General features: G+C 32.8%; 2 protein-coding genes across 2 annotated transcripts; both read left to right on the plus strand.

Moving 5' to 3' along the window:
- The first annotated feature begins 16,585 nt into the window (after positions 1-16,585).
- LOC115997331 (transcription factor bHLH93-like) lies at positions 16,586-18,804 on the plus strand. The gene is made up of 4 exons (XM_031236878.1): positions 16,586-17,358; positions 17,662-17,829; positions 18,183-18,353; positions 18,467-18,804. Exons 1-4 carry the CDS (start codon positions 16,669-16,671, stop codon positions 18,551-18,553), a joined length of 1,116 nt encoding a protein of 371 aa, XP_031092738.1. The 5' UTR covers positions 16,586-16,668; the 3' UTR covers positions 18,554-18,804.
- A 3,921-nt stretch (positions 18,805-22,725) lies between these two features.
- Positions 22,726-23,603, plus strand: LOC115996142 (uncharacterized protein At5g65660-like). Its single transcript, XM_031235287.1, has 2 exons — positions 22,726-23,012; positions 23,127-23,603. Exons 1-2 carry the CDS (start codon positions 22,788-22,790, stop codon positions 23,259-23,261), a joined length of 360 nt encoding a protein of 119 aa, XP_031091147.1. The 5' UTR covers positions 22,726-22,787; the 3' UTR covers positions 23,262-23,603.
- Positions 23,604-24,353: the final 750 nt, after the last annotated feature.

The raw sequence follows: 24,353 nt of genomic DNA on the forward strand, positions 1-24,353 counted from the left end.
CTTATTATTTGTCTTGCATAACTAACTCAGTTAGTTTAATAGATCACATTAAAATTAAATCGTATTAAAAACTTGAGTCATTGAGAAATCGTGTATGATATATTGTGTGCAAATAGAAGTGAGAGCTTGAAAACTAACGAGACTATTATCAATTTACCTCTTTTAATAATTTTTGGATAGCAATTTTAAAAACTTAGACTTAATTTAGTCTAAGTCCAAATACATCATGTAATAAAAGAAATATTGAAGTGATGATAGAAAATGAAACGTTATTGATGACGATGCATCCTATTTGTAGACCAGCTACGTGTTTGATGAATGTGCAAGTTGTTTTTGTGGATGATAATCTATACATATTCGGTAGTTGGAGTCGAGGTTTTTTCTGTGAGTTTTCCTATTTGACATTCCGGTGTGTGTGCTGAGTAAACATATATATAACAAATTTGACTTTTTAATCATCAACTACTATAAATATATAACATTGTCATATAATCTTAGTAATAATTCCATTTTTTGTCCTAAATTTATAGGCGACAATTCCCTTTTAGTCACTTTTTACTAGAGCATTCTCATTTGACCATATTATTATTGTGGCATAATCATTTTTAGTCATATATCAACAAAATTGTTAAAATGTCGTTAAATACAAAAACATTTCAATCTTTTTAATATTACAAAGTAGGTCGAACCGTAATAGTTTTTATGTTTATTTCTTTAAAAAAAATTATAATTGAACACTGAAATGTCCTTGTATTTAACGATATTTAAACTATTTTGTTGATATAGGACTAAAAATGGTCATGCCATAATAATACTATAATCAAATGAGGATGTTTTAATAAAAAGGGACTAAAAGTGAATTATCACCTATAAATATAGGACAAAAAATGAAATTAACTCTTAATCTTATTATTTTAATTTTGTTACATTATATCATTAATTTTTATTTACTTAATAGCGCGTTAAAAATATAGAATAACTAATAGGTATACGTACACTTGAGTACATTATTATAAATCTCCAACACACTATCATTTTATATGTAAATGCAATATTAAGTGTTTCGAAATAAATGATAAATGTCACATCATTTTTTTTTTAATTTTTCGTAATTGATCATCCTAAATTAACGAATAATATTAATTTGTTGGTTTTTATGTGAAACCTAATTTTTATTTGAACATGGTTATATATGTTTTTACATTAAATCTTATTTTAAATACACACGCAATGCATGATACAAAAATATCTAATGAACAAAAATGTGAATGAAAATATATAATTAAACTAAATCAAGATACATATGATCTTATAATTATTAGAAAAAAATTGAAAGTATATAATTGTGATCTTATGTGAATGGAAGACTCGATGCCAATTGCCTGAGCAATGTGGGCACGAAGATAGTTGTGCGCGTTGGTAGCTTAGTATATAAATAGTTGCAACATTGCAATGATTAGTCACACTAAATTTTCTATACTTCAAATAATACAATTTGTTTCGTGCATTCATATTATCCATTATCAGCCGCTGTTCTTAATCTTTCCTCCTTAATTTATCGCTATTAAGCTCAATTAACACCACATATTATTTGACTATTAGTCTTAGTATGATTTAATTTTAAATTTATATTAAAAAAAATACATAACATTACTAAGTGGAAAAGGATAAGAAGCACCGGTGGATCCAGCATGGGGGCAACTGCCCCCACCAAGGCCGGTTTTTTGATTTGGATGGCCCTGTGCTGGTAAATAAGTGAGGGTCGATCATCTATCAAAGTATAAATAAACTGCGAATTGAAGAAAAATTGAAAAGAAAAAAATGCAAAAAAGAATCGAATTTTGGGCCATTATAATCACAAATACATATACTAACTATTAGGCCAGGGTTCGACTAGGGGCCCCCAAAATTTTGGGGCCCTGAGGTGTTGCACATCTTGCACACCCTAAAATCCGGCCCTGACCTCCACTCACCCCACTTCCACCCCTACCCCATATATAGCCTTTATATGTATATATGTATATATAGTACATATTTTAGTATAAATATTTAAAAACAGATATAATTAACAATGGATCCGCTAGACTAGGCGACTATTGCGTGTATCACTCAACCGAAGGACGTGGGTTTGAAACCGGTAGACAATATGACTTAGAGATAAATATAAATAAGAGATTAAGTTGACTAGTTGGTAGATGTGTGTTTGTGCTACGAAACTAAGTAATGTTAGATTCCACCGCAGATAAGAAGTGAATTGGTGAATGAGAAGAAGATTTGCTGTTTTGTCGACAACTAGATCTTTCCAATTGATATGATGATATCATTGCTGGTAATAAAGTTCGAGTTCTCGTAATGGTTTAGTACACCAGCTTTGTAGATTTGCAAATGGATTTGGACGTTAATATAGGTCTAGTTAGACTGCAACGTCACCCCTTATGTCTGTTTGTCTTATTAGAATTGGTAACAAAACCAGCGGCAGGTCATTGTGTGATTTATTTAAATTTGTATCTAAATTTAGATGCAATGTAATGAATAGAATAACATTAAAAAGAAAACAAGATTTAGCTGGTAGACCAATTGACATATATAAGTCTTGCTTCCATCAATAATGTGTCAATTCGACTTTCGTTAGGAACTTGTGGCCATTAGGAAGCCGACCAATCATCATGAGAAATGACATCTTGTGCGTTGAAATATACATGCTATATTAAGAAATAAGAACATAGAGTTGATTGAGCCTCACGATTTACCTTCTCATGGGCATAGAGGCATGATTTAAAGGGTTCAAGATATGCCCGATGAAGGAAGTTGGAAAACTTGGAATATTTGAAAGTATATAATTGTGATCTTATGTGAATGGAAGACTCGATGCCAATTGCCTGAGCAATGTGGGCACGAAGATAGTTGTGCGCGTTGGTAGCTTAGTATAAAATAGTTGCAACATTGCAATGATTAGTCACACTAAATTTCTATACTTCAAATAATACAATTTGTTTCGTGCATTCATATTATCCATTATCAGCCGCTGTTCTTAATCTTTCCTCCTTAATTTATCGCTATTAAGCTCAATTAACACCACATATTATTTGACTATTAGTCTTAGTATGATTTAATTTTAATTTAATAAAAAAAATACATAACATTACTAAGGGAAAAGGATAAGAAGCACCGGTGGATCCAGCATGGGGGCAACTGCCCCACCAAGGCCGGTTTTTTGATTTGGATGGCCCTGTGCTGGTAAATAAGTGAGGGCGATCATCTATCAAAGTATAAATAAACTGCGAATTGAAGAAAAATTGAAAAGAAAAAAATGCAAAAAAGAATCGAATTTTGGGCCATTATAATCACAAATACATATACTAACTATTAGGCCAGGGTTCGACTAGGGGCCCCCAAAATTTTGGGGCCCTGAGGTGTTGCACATCTTGCACACCCTAAAATCCGGCCCTGACCTCCACTCACCCCACTTCCACCCCTACCCCATATATAGCCTTTATATGTATATATGTATATATAGTACATATTTTAGTATAAATATTTAAAAACAGATATAATTAACAATGGATCCGCTAGACTAGGCGACTATTGCGTGTATCACTCAACCGAAGGACGTGGGTTTGAAACCGGTAGACAATATGACTTAGAGATAAATATAAATAAGAGATTAAGTTGACTAGTTGGTAGATGTGTGTTTGTGCTACGAAACTAAGTAATGTTAGATTCCACCGCAGATAAGAAGTGAATTGGTGAATGAGAAGAAGATTTGCTGTTTTGTCGACAACTAGATCTTTCCAATTGATATGATGATATCATTGCTGGTAATAAAGTTCGAGTTCTCGTAATGGTTTAGTACACCAGCTTTGTAGATTTGCAAATGGATTTGGACGTTAATATAGGTCTAGTTAGACTGCAACGTCACCCCTTATGTCTGTTTGTCTTATTAGAATTGGTAACAAAACCAGCGGCAGGTCATTGTGTGATTTATTTAAATTTGTATCTAAATTTAGATGCAATGTAATGAATAGAATAACATTAAAAAGAAAACAAGATTTAGCTGGTAGACCAATTGACATATATAAGTCTTGCTTCCATCAATAATGTGTCAATTCGACTTTCGTTAGGAACTTGTGGCCATTAGGAAGCCGACCAATCATCATGAGAAATGACATCTTGTGCGTTGAAATATACATGCTATATTAAGAAATAAGAACATAGAGTTGATTGAGCCTCACGATTTACCTTCTCATGGGCATAGAGGCATGATTTAAAGGGTTCAAGATATGCCCGATGAAGGAAGTTGGAAAACTTGGAATATATATATATATATATATATATATATATATATATATATATATATATATATATATATACTATTTAGTATTTACACACTTTTAATGACTTTGTTCATGCCTCTAAATCCAACTTCAATTGGTCCAATAATCAAAACAATATCTCTGTTGGACCTTGCCCAAAGGATAAGCATTTTGGAGGATCATATCGATATTGTTGAAAGATTCACTGACCAGCCCAACTTGTTTTGCATGAGTTAGACTAAGCCCCATGTAGCTAGTCATCTAACAACACTTATGTGGTATATTTGATCAACCACGTTAATTAACCAAAAAATTTCAGTGTATGCTTTATCTCTTTGTGACCCTTTACTGATTTAAGTTACAAAGTGGAGTTTATATAATGTAAACCCTCATGATGTGCAAATAATATTATTAGTAGTTCATTTAAAATTTTGCAACAATATCAGTCTAACAAATTTTCATTGAGGCACCAAGAATGTTCGGCTTGAATCTGGGATGTTCTGGTATTGGGCTTGGGCTTTCTCATTTTAGCATAGTACCATTCTACCAATATTGAAGCAGCATTATGAAGCACTGATCCAATTTCTGCTTCGTGATATGGCGTACTAGTTGCTAGTATATAGATTATGTTTTTCTTTCCTGAATACTAGTGACTCTGTTACAATGTAGTATCTGTTCATAATTGCTTTTTCAACTTACTGAAACACAAAAGAGTCAATACTGTTCTCATTGAAGCTCAAACCCATTACCTCTCATTTGGGAGAGTCACAGTATATAGATTATGTTAAATAGACTCCTTTGCCCAACATATATGTTCGATAGTCTTAAAAACAACTATGGTTCAAAAGGTACTTGGATTACAAAGTTAATTTATGGTATGTTTGAAAACTCGAAAAATAATTTCTCTAAATTTTTAGTGTTTGGCAAGAGTAAAAATACTAAAGTCAATGAAAATTGATTTTAGTCAAAGGAAAATAAAACTAATTTTTTTGAAAAATAACTTCCCTTTTTTCACGAACATCACTGATTTCGAGGGAAACCAGAGCCGAAACCATTTATTTTTAATGAAACAATTGTTTATTTTTTAATTTTTTTAATAAATAACACTGGGTTTTTTTTTTTTTTTTTTCTAAAATAGATGTAAAATCGATCTTCATCACACGTACGCATTTATTTATTTCCCCTTTTGAGATCTCTGATTCAGCCTATTCCCTGGGACTAGAAATTTCATTGGATAAACGCAGTATGCCAGATCAGGAAACGGTGATTTGCGAAGAAATTTTGATATCGTTTCTTCAATTTCTTACTCTTTTCCTACAAGCACGCAGTATGCCAGATCAGGAAACGGTGATTTGCGAAGAAATTTTGATATCGTTTCTTCAATTTCTTACTCTTTTCCTACAAGCAACCAAGACTTTCGAGATCCTATATTTAATTCAATATATATATATATTATATATTTTTGTAATTTCCCGTACAGAATTAGATGATTAAACAAGTCAATTTGCACGGGATATTATTTGCCTGACATGCTAATGCATGTTCATAATTGTCAATCATCCTCTGGCATCGAACCATCATTAAGAATTATGTTGTATATTTCTTATATTTTATTAGAAGAAGACATATGTTGGAGCGTAGAGGAGTGAAGCAACGTAAATCATGTGTGCTATAGAAAGAAATTCTATAAATGTATTGTTAAGGTTATATATAAACGAAAATTAATGCAATGTGGACCATGATCATGGCTGATATTGCAGTTGTGTTGAATAGATATTGCAGTTGTGTTGAAAGGAAACTGCAGTTGCGCGGAGCAGAGGCCGTTCATCCGTTCAACACAACTGCAGTTCCAAACGGATGACACGACCTCTGTTCCGTACAACTACAACTTAGATTTTGAGCAAAACTCGATGACTAAAAGTGACTACACTATAAATTCAGGGTTGAGTTAGTTATTTTTCAATAATTTAAGCTCTAAAAATATCATTTTCTCTTGAAGAAATGAAAACTAGATAATTGAAATAAACACAACCTAAAATTTTCAAATATAACAACATTTTTGCTTTTAATTATTGGCTTTAATTTGTTCCACTGAAGTTCTTAATTAATCAACTACGTACTTTCTTTAATTAATAATCGTACTGTCTTTAATTAATAATTTGAGCTTGGTATAATTTTCCAAATGGTCCCCTATTGTGATTTGACTGCAAAATGGCGTAATGCACTCGCTCAAAGATGCTTCTCCTATCTTACAGGAAGGATGATTCCACGGTCAAAAGAGGACATATTGTCGTGGGAGGAGAATGCTAGGGTTTTTCAAAGCATGGCTAAATTACAGTGTGAACACTGCCAACAAAGAATCTGATTTTCTTAGGTTAGACCAATGTAATTAAGTCTGTGTTTATTTTGCGGCAAATTGGGAGCTCAATGTGAACATTATTCTAAGTGTTTGTAAGTGTTGTCTCCAACTACCATATAAACAGCCAATTTCATTATTGTTAGGCTCAAACTAATGCTTACTACTACTACGTCAAAAGATATAACTCGTAGCGAAATCACAACTTTATTTTTTTATATCACCAAAACAGGAGGCAAAATAATGATAGGCTTAACAATCACCCCAACCACATGATATTCGATTTGGCCCTTCACCGGTCACTACCCAACCCAACAATTATCTATACATACACACTCACGTACTCACTCTGTAATGTTCTATGTAGTTTTGCTTTGATTGAACTATAAAGTTCAGGGTTTCCTTCCCGTATGACCAAAGGCAAGTTGTATGGAATTTGCCGTGCTATATAAGGACATTATATTAATATACACGTAAACCACTAAAACGCATCTAACAATTTACCTCCCTATGCCATCAATTTAGACTTCAGAACAAGAACAAACAAACTCTAGGGTTGTTGGTACAATAATCCATTTTGAAAATAATAATTTTAATTTGAATAAGCAATTGGGGGGTGGCAGTCTCAATCAAACCGCACTAACTATGGCATCATTGGCGCTCCAAGCGCATGCAAATTGCACAATGTAGCTAACCTTCAAAAGGGCAGGACCGAGTGTAGATTTCATTGTCGTAGGACTGTGGAACAGCCGACAACCTAAGCTCATTTAGAACGACGCTTTTTCTGTGTTGAGCTTCTCAAAATAATACGGTGGTTGGTCCTTGGATTTCCTTACCATATTTTGTGGGTTACAATTGTACATTTCCTAGGAGACCAACTAACGGCGATTCTTTATCCTGATTTTATGTACGTGCATCAAGGACGACCACACACTGTCTAGGTTTAGCGTTCAACCATAGTGACTAGAGTTAGTTATTGTTGCCCGCACAGAAAGTTTTTTTTAGTACTACTGACTCACAAAGATCAGAATCAACTGTCGCCTCCATTAAGGATCGAAGGCTCGAACCCACTTCCTACCACATGGGAGTGTAAATCAGGTGCCGCTAGACCATAAGGTCTTTAGTAATTCTAGAGTAGTTAATTGCGAGCAAATATACAAGATCAAGCTCTACTAGTCACAATATGAAGTTACACGAATGTGGTGTGGCACCAGACACTAATTTCCTCTCCTAATAGACCGTTGAGTCACCCTAATTTATCTCTTTACTATATTGTTGGGCCAGGTATATATGAGGTCTTGGAGCCACAAATTTCGTCTTTTATAAGCAAGTGTTAGTTATTGTTCATTTAGAGGATTAATTTAATTGAAATTTTAATATCATTAATTTGTTATTAATGATGGACCAGCGGTGAAGGGCATGTTTAGAGGATTTGTTTGTCCAGAATCAACACGATCAAACAAACAGCAACCACCTTAAGTCGCTTTCGCAACTCCACTTTCTAGCTAGGAATTTTAAAGTTTTCAAAGTTTTGGTGCATACACACACACGTATATACTTACTATTAGAATGCAGGTTTCCAACTATTTAACCAACCATAAACCGCGTATATTGTTAGAATATACAAATTGAGCCCCGGAGATTGCTCAATTGAAAAACCAATCAACATATAATTTCACTTAAAGCGATAGAGCGGCGGTTCAAATTCCGTTAGGAATCTAGAGGGCCATTGAAGCCTTAACAATCAACGTGGAAACTGGAAAGGATGTCTTGTGCACAAAAAAAAATTTACATGCTACGTTAGAAATTTGGAATTGGTTGAGTCTCATGACTTATCGTTTTTTAGAGTTTTAGGAGCACGATTAGTTCGGTGAAATTAGGAAACTTGGTGCTAATAATAATTTAAAAAGGAATATACAAGTTGGATCCATAGGCCAATGCAAGTTGGATTAAATGAACTTCAAATTATAGTCCTCATTACGAATTGATTGAGATCCCCAAGGACCACAAGATCGAATACACGTACACACAGGGCAACAAGTGGGATACGATTTTGCATGTGTTTACACTACGCTATAATCAAATCCTTTAAAGCGACCCCCAAAAAGAATATTGAAACGCAAAATTAATGAGTGTTGGGTAGAGATCAAACCCTAATGGCCAAATTTAACTTTTTTATTACTCTGTAAATTTGATACATGATAGTGATTGCTAAATAAGTACATGTAAATAAAATTATACTTATGTACTAATTATAACTTTGGACATGTTAGTAAGTAAAATTAAAAGGTATTGGAAGAAAATTGTTGCCAATTTATCATCAGAATTTTTGGCCTAAAATTAAAAAACTTAATTGAAGACCTTGTTTTTTGTGAGACGACCACGAGGTGTTCTGAGTAGTTAAGCACCCAAATTGATTTTTCCATACGAGAGGAGATTCGAAATCATAACCTCTCTTAAAGGATAAGAGTGCACGACTACTCATACCAACCAAACTGGTATAATTGAAGACGTTTTGTGAATTGCAATAGTCTTGGACTATTGATGATATGCATTGAAAATATTCGTTAACAATTAATATTATAATTGTAAAGGAATTAGGGAAATTAATTATAAGCAAGCGGACAGCTAGTTGTATCAGTTGTCTTCTAATTGTATTTAAGAATTAAGAGCAAATCATATGATCCTACGTCGTACCCTGGATTTCTTCCACTCCACAGCTTTTCTTCCCTTAATATATGTCCATCCTTGTCCTTTTCAGGATCCAAAAAAAAAAAAAAAAAAAGAAATTTCAAACTAAAATACAAAATCTCCGATCCAATCACGCCTCCAAGAAAACTGTGTACTAGTTTACCATCCTAGGTTGTAGGCAAGAAAACCATTTGCTGAATTGAAATCTGGATGGATTAATAAAACTTCTACATTCTCAAATGAATAAAACACACAAATACATATGTCTTTTCGAATGCTTATGAATTTTTTTGAATGAAGACAATAATTATATTATTAAGATTATGCTTTATGGATTTTAAAATTCATACTAATTTATTTAAGTCAATAATTTATAAATAAATTATAAACTATTTATTAGAATAATGTATAGTCATAAATAATAGTTATAAAAATATAATTTTATTTATTTAAGATACTAATTATTAGGATTAAGCGCTACTAAATGTATAACCGTACTTTATTTCTTTATACTTATGTAAGGCTTGGCCATCGATCAAAATAAATTATAGAGTATTAAATAAAGGGGAAATGATACAATAACTTTGATATAAACAAATGGAGAGGATTGAAGCGGGATTACATAACATAAGCTTCTAGTTAGGTTCGGACCCATAACTAAAGATTTTTGTCACATGGAGTACATGCACTTTGAGGTTTTCGAAGTATAATTTAATATCTTATGGATTTTTTACCATCAAAACCATAACTTGCTGTTTTTTTTTTTTTTTTGAAAATCATAACTTGCTAAGAATTGAATATTGTAGTTTAATCTAATGACATAAATGTGAGACTCTATCTATAGATATAAAACGTCTCAAGATTAATATTCGTCCACTTGTATGTGAAAAATAGTCCCATCAAAATAATTTTGTGGAATGGGATCACCATGCAGTCATGTATATATGGACGAACATAGGCCACATACCCCAGCTGGATTTTAGTGTTCAAAATCACAATTTCTGACATCAATATGTTACAGTGCATATACATTCCGTGTATATATTTATAAGATATAAACATTAACAAGTAGCAATTATTTTATAATTAATGAGCAATTAGTCTAAGAGTGTCGTTAATTTGACAGCTTCACAGATCACAGATCTTTACTGTTTTAAGTTAGAGTTGTATAGCAGTCAGGCCATCCAGCCTTTTTATGAAGTTTCTGTTCCAAACACATAATTTTACCTCTTTTTAGTTAAAGTAATTATTAATATATATATCATTAGTTTTTATTATCCCAAGTCGTAGGACAGCCTACCGGTTAAACCTATTCTTCATGCGCTCCCACACTAATGATATATATATTAATAATTACTTTAACTAAAAAGAGGTAAATGCTAAGGACCTTGTGGTCTAGTGGCATCAAACCCTTCCCTTTATACGGGAGGTGATGGGTTCACCTCTCAGTAGAGGTAATACTAACCTTAGTAATTATGAACAGATACTGCAATAGAGTTAGTAGTATTCAAAAAAAAAAAAAAAGAGGTAAATGCCCCACTCTTTTTTTTCTTTTTCCTTTTATCTATTTCATGATAAACTAATTAGAATATATACTTTCAAATGTATAATTAATAATTTTCTATTATCACAGTGTCCAAAAAAAAAAAAAAAACTTGATATTCAATTTTAAAAAATATATATGACATTGGTATCATCATCATCCTTGTGATACTAATTCAGATTCGGTCTGAGCAACATACACGCAAATGTGGGGCATCCTTTACAATGTTCGAACTTCAACCTTGTAATTTTTTTGAGCAAAAAGCTTAGAGGGTCGAGTTCAACATCCTAACAAAACTACTTCACAAATATTAAAATTAAATAAATAAAGTTACTAGTTCATTACTGGTTGTTAGTTTTGGCATAGTGGTAATTACTTGATTATTTAAAATGGGTATATTAATATTGCAACTGCCGCAAGTTGATTGGTTAATTTTTGTATTTCTTGTATTTTGATCCATATAAGACACGGACAAAAGGCCGATACCCTAGATTGTCATAAGTAAAAGAAGGAATTCATCATTGAACTGAGAACTCAACCACTACTGTAAAGCTTCTTCTAATTAATTTATAAACATGTATATTTTCATATTCTTTTAGTTAGTAGTTAGTTGTTGATTACATGTGACTTCCTAGTTCTTGCAGTGGTACACAGCCAAGTGTTTGTCAGAAAAGAGAAAGATGACAATGAGTACCCTTGCACACTCATAGGTTTTCTATTACCATTTCCAGTTAGCCCTTATTTTGTGTATTACAGAGTAATTAAGGTAAATTAGCCCTACCATAGTACACTAATACTTTTTGGTGGTTTAGTTATAGTTATATTTATATACCCATATAATATAATGCTGTTATATATCTGTAGCTCCACGCAGCAGTTTAAAGGTCAGCTTTGGGTGGTCGTCGTAGCTAGGAGACAATGTACTAGGAGACAACAAAAGCTAGCAGAGAAACAATGGTTTCAAGGTAATCTTGTGGGCTGCAAACGTTGTATTCTTGAAAGGGAAAGAATTAACCGGCCGCTGGTTTTATAATACATCAACTAGCTCCCATAGCTCCTCTTTTTTTAAAAAATAAAATAAAATAAAAATTATTATCATCATAATGTGCCATGCCAAAAAATTTTGGGGTGTTTGGTAAATAGTTATTAGCTGATTAGGTTATTGAGTTTAACCAGTAGTTGATTGTAGAAAAGTGTTTGGTAAATTAATTGTTAGCTGATAACTGATTATATACAAAATGAATTTTTCAAAAAAGTTTATCGAAAAAACTGCTTTGAACATCTTTTTGAATTTTAACATTTTGGAGCAATAAACTGTTACATAAAGCTAATTAATCAAACACATATTGATTGTTTATTAACCAACTCAAACGACTAATGATAGTCAAATAAGTTAAAATTGACTGACAAACTAACTATATGTTACCAAACATAACCTTTGTGTCAAACTTTCTTTTGGGTAAAAAATCATAAGAATACCATAAAATTACAGCTATATAGTACCGGAGTAATTATTTACAAATTATACAATTCAACTTCTATAATATTTTTCTAATGTTATTATATCTAGGGTGGAATATGTTAATGAATATAATGATCCATGTGAATTCTGACTTTAATAATATACAAATCTCAAAATATTATATTATGTGAATGGGAATGATACACGTAAATACTAAATACTAACCTTACTGACGAGTGGCAGAAATTATATTATAATAATATATTATATTATAGATATACACTTTTGTTTACTTCTATATGGTGGTTGGATTAAAATCTGGAAGATCATTCCAGGGAAGAATTGAAAGAGCAATACGCCAATAACATACCAATAATTCCAGAAAAGTAGTAAAAACAGCCAACCAATTTTTTTTGCTTGTTTTAGTATTATTCTTCGTTCGACGGCTATGGGAGATGCGTGCAATCCACGTGCAAAGCGATGTAATGATTTTAAACAATGTGATTGCGTATAATTATATATTAATGGATTAATTATGGCATACACGAATTGTTAATTATCGCCCTTGAAGAAATTGATCGACAAAATCAAAAGAATAGTAACTGTGACCATAAAATATAATATAAACATAAATGTGCAATCCAATTATAAGCTTAGGCTTTTAGTTGAGATGGAGCACATGCTTCAATTTGGTATCAGGGCCATGAAAAAAGTATGGTCCACGTGTTACTTGGAGCCCATAAAAAAGGGGCGTGTGAGCATAAAATATAATATAAACATAAATGTGCAGTCCAACTATAAGTTTAGGCTTTTAGTTGAGATTGAAAATAATTATACGGGGTCGAGTCTCACCATGAGCAATAAGTAAAATTCTAGCCTATTTATATCTTTCCAGATGCTTTGTTGGGCCGAAAAAATAGGTAACCAAACTACCAGCACCAGTCCAACCTTAAAATCTCGCCTTCTAGACTCAAAAAAATATTCCAATCTTTATTATTTTACAGTTGGTATAACTAATTTGATTTCCATTCATTAGCATTGGATGCAAAAAGGTTATTACAAATATAAATCAAAAAAATTATTTTTAATATATATGACATACGTATGCTGGCAGATATGTATTTATAGAAATAGATACTCCGTAGTATATATCTTTGGACAGACATTCATCCCCTGTCTAATTTATGCATGCATACGTATACGCTTATGTAAATTATTACTAAATTACCAAACGTTAAGCTGGCAAAGGATATGATTCATATTCACCGATCCGTCGTATATAGTTTCTTACATATATTGGTGGTCCTAATTAGATTTACTTTTGCGGTTTTCATTCTTATTCTTTGACCTAAATCATTCATGACTTCTAAATGTTCATAATTTTATACATCAATTTTTTTAAAGAATATATTAAAGTGTTATAATACAACTTTGAATTTCAACCATATTGGATTGGAAGGCCGAATCCAGTATTTTGCCATCGAAATGTAGCATCAGTTGTTGCATAAGTATAAAGAAATAAAGTTGTGAACTTCACTACTAGCTACATGTTTTTGCATAGTGGTAAGAGTTTGATCTAACAATTGGTATCAGAGCATGTCACGAGTTGATGGTGGCTTAAAAATCCGAGTTAATATCATGTCATCAAAATGTGTCGCTGACTGTTACACAAGTATAAAAGAAAAAATAAAGGAACATAAAATAAAATAAACAAAATCTGCTAACAGCCCAAGGAGTTCAAACCTGTGACATTCCATTTAAAAGAGGCACAATTATGCCGGTTGAGGAGAAGTTCTTTGGCAACAAAAGTGCAGTTATAGAATTTGCAGTTGATCTGAGCATAGTATATTCTTCAAGTGGATAAGACAGATAACATCTGCCAAACTGAATTCATTAGAATACTACAGATTCAGAAGCATATGGATCGACGTTACAACGTTAATAACTACTGTAGTATAAATATTAGGTACTGTCGTCCTGATTTTGTCTTCTAGGACAAAAGGTGATGAAAATTTTAATTAGCTAATTTAATTTAATAATAAACTCTCTGGGATGAAAAGTTAATTAAATAGATTAGATTAAACTAATTAAAGCGATTATTCAAAATTTTCAAATGAGATTTTTTGACAAAGGTACATATGGTGCATCTTAATTGATATAAATTACTACAATAAAAACAGACGACAGTACAAAGCATACACCAAACTCATTTGTTCTATTGCCAAAAATTCCCCACACCAATATTGGGTTAGATCGACACTGCCTGGCCTGTTCGTTTTGTGACATTTTTAACACATTAATTTTTTTTTTTTTATAAAGATAAATAGGATTCGTTGTATATTTCTACTTTGATTAGTGTGTTTTCTTGGGAAATATTATTCCTAACTTTTAGGGGGCGTTTGGTTCAAGTTATATAAGATAACTAAGGTTATATTTGCTTGGTAATATAAGATTTCCATGTTTGGTTAAGTTATGTAAGATTCTCAGGGAATATAACATAACTTTCTGATGAAGTTTTTAGCTATTGGAAGGGAATGTGAGATACACCCCGATTTCTTAGGTAATCTCACATTCCCTTATCTTATTCCGAGCTTTTAGCATTTTAATCAATTTATCTTATTTCCGTTGTCTTATTTACTTACTTCAATTTTAAACCAAACACAGGAATCTAACATTCCCAGTTATCTAATATTCCCAGCAATCTAACATTCCCTAAGGTAATCTAACATTCCGTGAACCAAACGCCTTCCGCTTACAAAATTTACGATTTCATTGTAATCCACATGATGAAGATAACTAATCATCAATTGTTACATTAGGAAATAAAAGTGAGAGAGTAGAAATAGGGAGTAAATGCAATAGAACTTGTTTTCTTTTTTGCGTGCATATAATGCAAACAAAATATTAGAGTATATCCCAAAAGTCATCAATTCGTCTGTCTAGTTGAAACCCACTGTAGAAGTAAATCACAAGTCATACAATCAGCTCATAGATCACACTTTAATCTTTATGTACGCACCCCTACATTATCACCTTCAATTGTGACTTCAAATAAGGCGACGAACCAGTAGGCTAACCTCGCGATCCTAAATCTCATTTCTTGATCTATGTTGTTGAAGGGCAATTAGTTGAATAGGAGTGTGTGCATACAAACAACCTGACGCAGCCTATGATGCTACCTCGGTCCTTTTCGGTTGAGACAGAAATGTGGGTCAAAGTTTTCAGACTATTCCAAATTAAAAATTAACTCCATTTGATACTGCAGATTTCGGTGAAAAAGACATGAATCGCCTTGCTATGCAATCACACATTCACACCCAAGGATTAAAACAATTTAAACAACAAAATTATAAACCAAAAGATTTCAAACAAATCACACATCAACTCCATTACACAAAAACGATATTTATTTACTGCACACTCTCAAACAGTAATCACAAATTTTCATTGTCATAAAAAAGAATTTTAAATAAGAATTCCATTATTTGTATCTGTTCTTTTCCTTACTCGGACTCGCAGCAGATGCCAGGCAGCTAGTTGGATGCAAGTGAAATGGAGAAATGGTCCGTTCACTCCTACTACATATTATTGTCTTGTTCACACATGATGAACATGATACCTTTTCTTTAAACATTTCAATATAAATTTTGGGTTCCTTTTTGTTTACCTATGAACATATTTCTATCGGTCATGTATATATTAACCCTACACATACATACTATTTAATTTTTTTAGAAGAAATCACATACTATTTAATTAATAATCAATTACTCAGAAAATGATGAATATATGTCTATATAAAATTTCTAGCAATGATAAGAGTCAAACATTGGCCTTTTGATCATGAAATTTGACTAGAATACCTTGCTAATTACAAAGGTCCACACGAACATCTTAAATTAAGGTAACACTTATGTAAGACCGTCTCACGGGTCTCAATCCGTGAGACGGTTTCCTACAAATTTTTGCCCTTAATTTATATTAAGGTGATAGATTGTGAGTAAGGATTCAGGATGAGACTTAACAGCCACGCAATTCATTGTAAGCATTATGCATTAGTTCGCTAATGTAAAAAGCATTCAAGTCACTGTGCCTAAATTTATATTATTAATTGCCTTAATCAATGTTATTAAATAATAATTAGAAGACATATCCCATTGCCCTCCAATTTTGTGTACCCTATATAAGTATTCAATTCCCTCCTCCACACGGTGCACCAATCAAGGCTTTCTTTTCCTTAAAATTTTCAAAGAACAGGAAAAGGAGACACACACACACACACTCAAACACAAAAAACACACAGATGGAGTACTATGAAAGTGGTTTCTTGGAAGAATTACTTTCTTTGAGAAGTGATGATTCATGGGAAACAGCTGAAAGCTGTTTCCCTGTGGGAATGAATATTGTCCATAATGATGATGAGGTTTACTGCAACAATTACAATGTTATTAGTGGCAATATCATCGATCTTGATTATGTAGGGAAAAACCCATCACCCCTTCCATCTTCTTCTATCACAGCTTCCTTTGATCATGGCTGCTCAAATTTCCCGCCGTTTGACCGTTATACCCTTATGAGCTGCTACTCCTTTGACGGTGAGTTCTACACCCCACTGCCCTTCGGAGATGAACTATCTCCGCCGCTCACGGCGGACTCCTCCAACACCAAGATCGACACGCCGCCGCCGCCGCCCGCCGCCGCATTCCGTTCCGGCCAGGAAGATTTGTCGGCAATCTTGGATGAGGTTACTAATTGCTTTCATCATCAACAAAACTTGGAGGCCATGGAGATCGGGTGTAAAGTGGAGGCGGTGCATCATCAATCTTGCGGCGGTGAAGGGCCGAGCGACGGCCGGATGTGGCCGGAGAAGAGGAGCAAAGTGAGGAACCCCCATGGCCAGCCTTCGAAGAATCTGATGGCTGAGAGGAGAAGAAGGAAAAGGCTTAATGACAGACTCTCCATGCTTAGATCAGTTGTTCCAAAGATTAGCAGAGTTAGTACCCCAACTTTCTTTGGTTATTACATTTTAACCCTTTTATTCTTTTACATTGACTACCTGATTCCATCTTCTATTTTATGTTCTATGTAGTCCCATCACCCCATGCAATTCATAGCTTCAAACTTTTCCCTGCTCCCCTTTCTACAACTATAGTGAAAATCTCACAATTTTTCATACATTTTTTAAATTAAAAACCTTAAAATTTTGATAACTTTAGAGTAGTGGTCAAAAATTGTGAAATTTCTAGGGTGGCCTCTACATCCCTTTATTAAGGTTTTAATTATTTTTTATTGACAGATGGACAGGACATCTATACTAGGGGACACAATAGATTACATGAAGGAGCTACTAGAGAAAATCAAGAATTTGCAAGGAGAAATGGAGATGGGGCAGAATCAGCTGAGCCAGAACACCATCTTCAAGGATGTGAAACCCAATGAAATGTTGGTCAGAAATTCACCTAAGGTATGCTTAAATTTACTCCCCATTTGACAAAATAATCTCTCTTTTTAAGCCACGAGAAAAACTCATAACTATTATCCAATGATGTTCTCTGAGTAAGCCCAAACTTGTAATTCGATCTAGCCGGACCAGTACAAAGAGGGGGTAAACCAGTCTAGGTTGTCAAGAGCTAATCAATTCAAATAAAAAAAAAAATTAACAGACCACTCTTATTAGAAGTTGAATTTGAAACCTTGTGTTTACCAAATTAACAATTTGACCAATTTGGTTGTACTTACCTTGTAATAGTATAATTTTGAACGTAACAGTACAGTTTTGGGCATGCAGTGATTCCTCCTTTGATGTGCCTTTTGCAGTTTGATGTGCAGAGGAGAGGAGAAAGCGATACAAAGATCGAGATTTGCTGTGCAGGAAAGCCCAGCCTTTTACTATCAACAGTGAATACACTCGAGAGTTTTGGCCTGGAGATTCAACAGTGTGTGATTAGCTGTTTCAATGAGTTCGCAATGCAAGCTTCTTGCACTGAGGTACAACATCGTATATACACACACACACACAAAAACATGGTACTTTTGTCGTCCCATTTCCCAAAGATTCGATGATGTTCTAAATTCAATTGTTTTCCCCTTGTGATCAATAGGCAATGGAGCACAGAGAAATTTTGAGTGAAGAAGACATAAAGCAACAACTGTTCAAAAACGCAGGATATGGAGGAAGGTGCCTGTAGCTAGTAACTAATATAATGAATAAATTATGCTAATTTTATTTTTTTTTGAAAGCAAAAAAAAAATTATGCTAATTCAAGTGTATATCAGAAAGGGAAAAGTTGGATGGGGACGGGGTGGATATGTGTTGTGAGATAGATTCTAAATCTTGTCCAAGGAGATTTAATTTGAATTTAAAATTTGTAGTGAATTTTTCTAATATTTTGTAATATTAATTAGCTCCAAATATGTGAATTATATTCTATTATTTCGATCTTTCAGCATTTTATGTTCTTTTTTAATATCATAATTTGTTTCGAACTTTATATGATCAACGAGCTACCCTACTTTTCATTTTGTATACATACGTTCCATGTATTTGGGCAAAATGCAAAAAGCACGATTAGAATAGATTGATTTTCTTCAAATTTTTAGAAAATCTAATGATAAGTTTTAGGAGTTAATATTTCAAATGATTCTTCAAATATTGTGACAATACCACCTGTAATTGTTTCAAAATGGCCGACTAACATCTTGTTACCCTTCACATAAAAGTGGCATAAAAAAGTAGGGCTAAACAAGTAGTAGTATTTCCTCTATTTCAATTAATTAGCTGTTATGAATTTCAAATTTGACTTTATCGTTATTTTAGTTTATCGCTAAGGCTTGAAGTATGACCTCTTATTTGAAAGAGTGTCTTCGTGCCACTAGATCACAAGATCATTGGCACAAAATCAAGTAAATAAAATAAAACAAAAACGTAATCATAAAGGGTAACACTTGTGTGAGACCGTTTTACGGGTCTCAATCTGTGACACGGATCAGATCGTTAATTAATGAGTCAAATATTTGATTAATAGGTCGGATCTTTGATTCATTAATCAAATATTCGACATGTCTAACATATTGAGACCCGTGAGACAGTTTCACACAAATTTTTGTGAATCATAAATTAACAATTGCTATGTCTACGTCAGATGGTGAAATTCTATTGAATATTAAATGTATTATCACTATTATATTTCCTTTAATTGTACATTTGTACGAAACTATTTTATTTGCAGAAAAAAAAAATCATTTTATTTATTTTACTCCGTATAATTAACACAGGTGTTCAATCATATTCATCAGACATCCTTGGACGTTTGTTCTTGTTGTATTGTGGCACGTTTCACCCCATCCGCAGGATTATGAAAAGCCTCTCAGCATGGTATAATCTACGGCAGGTATACATTCATATAGTCAAAATTATGGTATTTTAATATTTAAAAAATAGTATATTCTAAGTAGTGAAGTTGTAGAGTAGAAGTAGCTATAGGTGGCAAAGATTCTGTGGCTACAAAAAGGAATTAATTGCTCAATGATAGAGGAGAGGATGGAGTCATCATCATACATTTGTCTGCAAATGTTAACAATTATTGCACCACTTCACATAGATAAATCTTGCCCGGCCCCTACAAAGAAAATGTTCTTTATTTTTCAAAACTTCTTATCTAAAATAATATATTATTACAAACAACAAATGACTCTTGAAGTATTCTTTCGACTGTTCTATCTTTTTGAGTTGATCTAGTACGAATAATGGTAAAATTGACCTAACTGAATTATAGAAAAGTACCACATACTCTTGCTGGCGAGATCGCAATATGTGATTCCTTAATCCTTACCCTATGCTATAAAAGTTAGTTTAGCTTTCAATGGAGGGGACTTTGACCCTAATTTTGTATTTCCTTAATACTCTCCGACTTGTTGATAATTGTCCGACACAAATATTTCAATATTCGTTCCTTATATATTAATAACTTTGTATTGGAATAATATACCCTCCGACTTGTTTAGGTAGGTTTTTACTTTATACTTGAATCAATTGAAATTAAATAAAGAATAAAAGTAAATAAAATGTTGCTTGAAATAAAAATAATTTTATCATGATTTGGGGTAAAGTTGTGCTTCCTCGAGGATATGCTTTTTCCCACACTTATTGCCTCAAAGAAAGTTCGAGTGGCCAACATCCAATGTGAATGTTTTGACATTACATTCAAAGATGCTACAAAAAGCATAAGTCGCTATTCATGAGAAGCAATGCATTGCTTCCTCGACGATCTAGTTAGGATATAACTAAGGAAAAGCTAATTAATTAGGCATTTCACTGTTGGTGAATGGTGACTTTGTGCACCAATGAAGCTGCTAGGAAATTTCCATACAAAATTTATATTATTTGATTTATAGAAAAGTTTTTACAAAAAATTTTGAATATGTTATTCAACTCTAAACAAGTTAATCTTGTGAGGAAGGTTTAAAAAAAAAAAAGTCACACTTGGGTAAGACCGTCTCATGGATCCTTGTTCGTGATACGGGTCGGGTCGGGTCAAAGCACCATGCAAATGTCATACTTATATGCTCAAATATAACACTAATCAATAATACAATTTTTGTTACTTATAAGAGAAAAAGTAATACATTTTTCATAATAAGTAATGTTGACAAGTGCCACTTACTTATAAGGGCAAATATAATACTTTTGAGGATAAATGTAATACTTTTAAATCGAAATGTAAAAGTATTGTATTTTCCCTTAAAAGTATTACATTTACCCTTATAAGTAACAAAAAATTTATTCCTGATTAGTATTACATTTGAGCATATAAGTATGACATTTGTGCATATAAGTGTTACGTTTGCATCTTGACCCGACCCGAGCCGTCTCATGGTGAGACGGTCTCACACAAGTTTTTGCCAAAAAAAAATAATAATAAAATACGTCATGTTTTTTAAGCTGAGGTAAAAAGATTTGTATAGTAATAATAGTATATTTATAAATTTTGGAAAACAATTTGTACTTTTAATCTTCTAAATATCATGTTAAAATGTAAAACGTATATTTCAATTTGTTTAAATGTAGTTACTCAATTGTCATGTAAGTTTTTAATTGAGCTTCTTGTGTGCGTAAAAATATATAATGTTATTCCTAATTAGGCTTTTAATAAGTTTTATTTTTATTTTTTTAATTTAACATTCCCCTTATGTTTTCTCAAGATCTTGATATTCTACTTGTGTTGTCTTCCGAATTATTCGTTTTCAAGAAAATAATAAAATTATCTTGAAATTTTACACCTTTATGGTCCATGAAAACACTATCAACTTCCTCCCTCCATTAGTTTGTTAATAAAACTTGAAGAGATTATTTAAAAAAAAAAAAAAAAAGAGTAAAGTGGTCGAAATTACAATAAAATTTATATAATGAAAGTCTAATTTCAAATAACCTTAATTTCATCCGAGGCTGATCATTCCTATAAATGGGTTCCTTCAAGCATGGACCATTGCCTATGGCCGCTCTTGCTTTTGTTATATATAATACCAAAATTTACAACATGCTTGATAATTATAGAGTCAAATTTAAAATCTACAAGATGTTGATTTAGTCGATGAATTCTTTATACGTGAAAGTATATGGTGTTAAGTAATTATTTTTTTAAAGAGCATTTAATAATTTTTTTTAAAGTAAATTTTATATTTTACGTCCCATATAATTAAGGGATAGGTAAAAGTGAAGTCAAAGTAGTCGCAATAAGAATGTTTTACGACATTATAATGATTACTTTGCGATGATTTGTAGCTTTTCATCAGAAAGTGGTAAATGGCTATTTTTCCCCCGCCTTTTACGGTTTTTTTTTAAAAAAAAAAAGTTAAAACAAATATTTTACTCATGTGGGTTGGAGGAATATTGTATTGAAGGCCCACAGTAGGCCCTTTCTAACTTTTTTTTTTTTTTTTTTGAAAACCAGGCCCTTTCTAACTAACAACTTGGATCCGATTAGTTGATTTATGTGAAACACGAGGGGTGGAAAACATTGACCGACAAAGCCATGCATTATTAGTTGATTTTTTTTTTCGGTTTCAACCATTGTAGAATTCGCAACGCGTATGATCCCCATTGGTTCCATGTCTTATCGTCCTTACATGCATTTACACTGTCCTTATACTCTCTCGCAAAACCCTATCCTAATTTCTGTGATGAACGATCACAAATCCCAGAAGGGTCGTTTTTTTACGATATTGACTCTTGGCTAATTATATCTCACCGCAGATTAATTCCATGGATGAGCCACAAGCAACACGTGAGATCTTTTGCGTTGACTATGATATTAAATTAAAAGATATGTCTAAACAGATAGTTGGACCGTATTTATTATTAAATTAGCATATGCTATGAGAGATGGATGATGTAGAGAGGAATTAGAGCAGTTTAGTAGTGAGATGGTGAATGAAGGGTGTTCTAATTCAAGGCCAATTATAGCTTTTCCTCTGGGTCTTGGGCTTCTTGGAATCGTCTTAATCTGCATAACTGGCTTCTTCTCTTGCTGCTACCATTGGGAAAAGCTCCGGTCTCTTTTTGTTGGGTCTTCTACTGTTACTGATTCTCAACTTAGTACCCAATCATCAGTTGATGTTCGTAATAATTCACCTTCAAAACCCATCAAGGTGCGATATTATTGCTGTCTTTATGTATATGTAGTTTTAGATGTAAAACGAGGTCTGAAAATTTGAGGAAATTGAAAAGGTTGTGTTTTTGTTGTTCATGGTTTTGTTTTGCAGATGCCGGAGGCTAAACAGGAGCAGAGCATGACGATATTGATGCCCGGAGATGATGTCCCCAAGTTCGTGGCCATGCCTACTCCGCTGCCTAAGGGCTCCCGCTACGGGTCACAAACATCTTGGGGCTCGGCTTAACGGATTAATCGGTCAAAAAAACTGGATAGATTTGTAGAGTTAGATTGTTAATAAGGAGAGGTGTACAAACATTTTGAAGAATCTGTAATTGTTAATAGATGTATGTTCTGCATTTTATCTACTATACTAAGACTTATAATTGGGTGCCAAGTAGCGTGTAGTTCAATGACATCTCTGTAACTCTCTCAAATGAGAGGTCACAAGTTCAAATTCAGTGGTGGCATTGACTTTTTCTGTTTCGATAGGTTGAAAAAAGATCATACTACGTTGTAATAGAGTGAGGAGTACTAAAAAAAAATATAATTGAGCCGAAATACAAATATGCTGATATATTTGTGGATCCTTTCTGTCATTTTGGTCCAACCACAATTCCCAAATGTTTCCTCATAAAGTTTGGACTATATCCGTTAACAATAGTATATTTTTCGTGCAATGCCGGCCCATATTAAATTGGTGATGATAAAGGATTGTTTACTAAAAGCTATAGTGTATCCTTATTTTAATTCCCTATCTTATTTTGCTTCATCTTTTGCATAACCCGTATTCGGCTGAAAGAGTAGCCAATAATAACTCTTTAATATGATATACCTTTTACAAAAATTGAACTTCTAATTTTGTAGTTACGTCAGTGGTCCACTTACTAATTGTCTTAAATTATTAGGATACTTTATCCCTTTTTTGTCATTCAAAAAATAATATTTTTTTTCTATTAATTAAAAACCTCAATCATATTCCAATATAATTTTTTATATTTATAATCTGAGATTTTATTTCTATTTTTTAAAAAGAAGATGATTGAAAGGAGTGACTGTTCACTACTACAACTACCCAACTTGTTATGCGGATCGGACGAGACAAGTTAACAATGCAACTGTCCTCTACCCAGTTGGTTGGTGTTGTTTTGTCTGAAAATTGTTCCAATCAACATTTAATGCATATGTTGTATAAGAAGAAGAATAATTATGTTTCATTTCTAGTACATTAAATTTATTTGTAGAAGTTGTCGGTTAAATTATTTGACCAGTCAAACGAATTCATGTTAACTGATCCCACCTGATTATGGCTGGAGTTTATTGATTATTGCCTTTCTCT

Source organism: Ipomoea triloba, chromosome 1, assembly GCF_003576645.1.
Source record: "Ipomoea triloba cultivar NCNSP0323 chromosome 1, ASM357664v1".
Classification (NCBI taxonomy): Eukaryota; Viridiplantae; Streptophyta; class Magnoliopsida; order Solanales; family Convolvulaceae; genus Ipomoea; species Ipomoea triloba.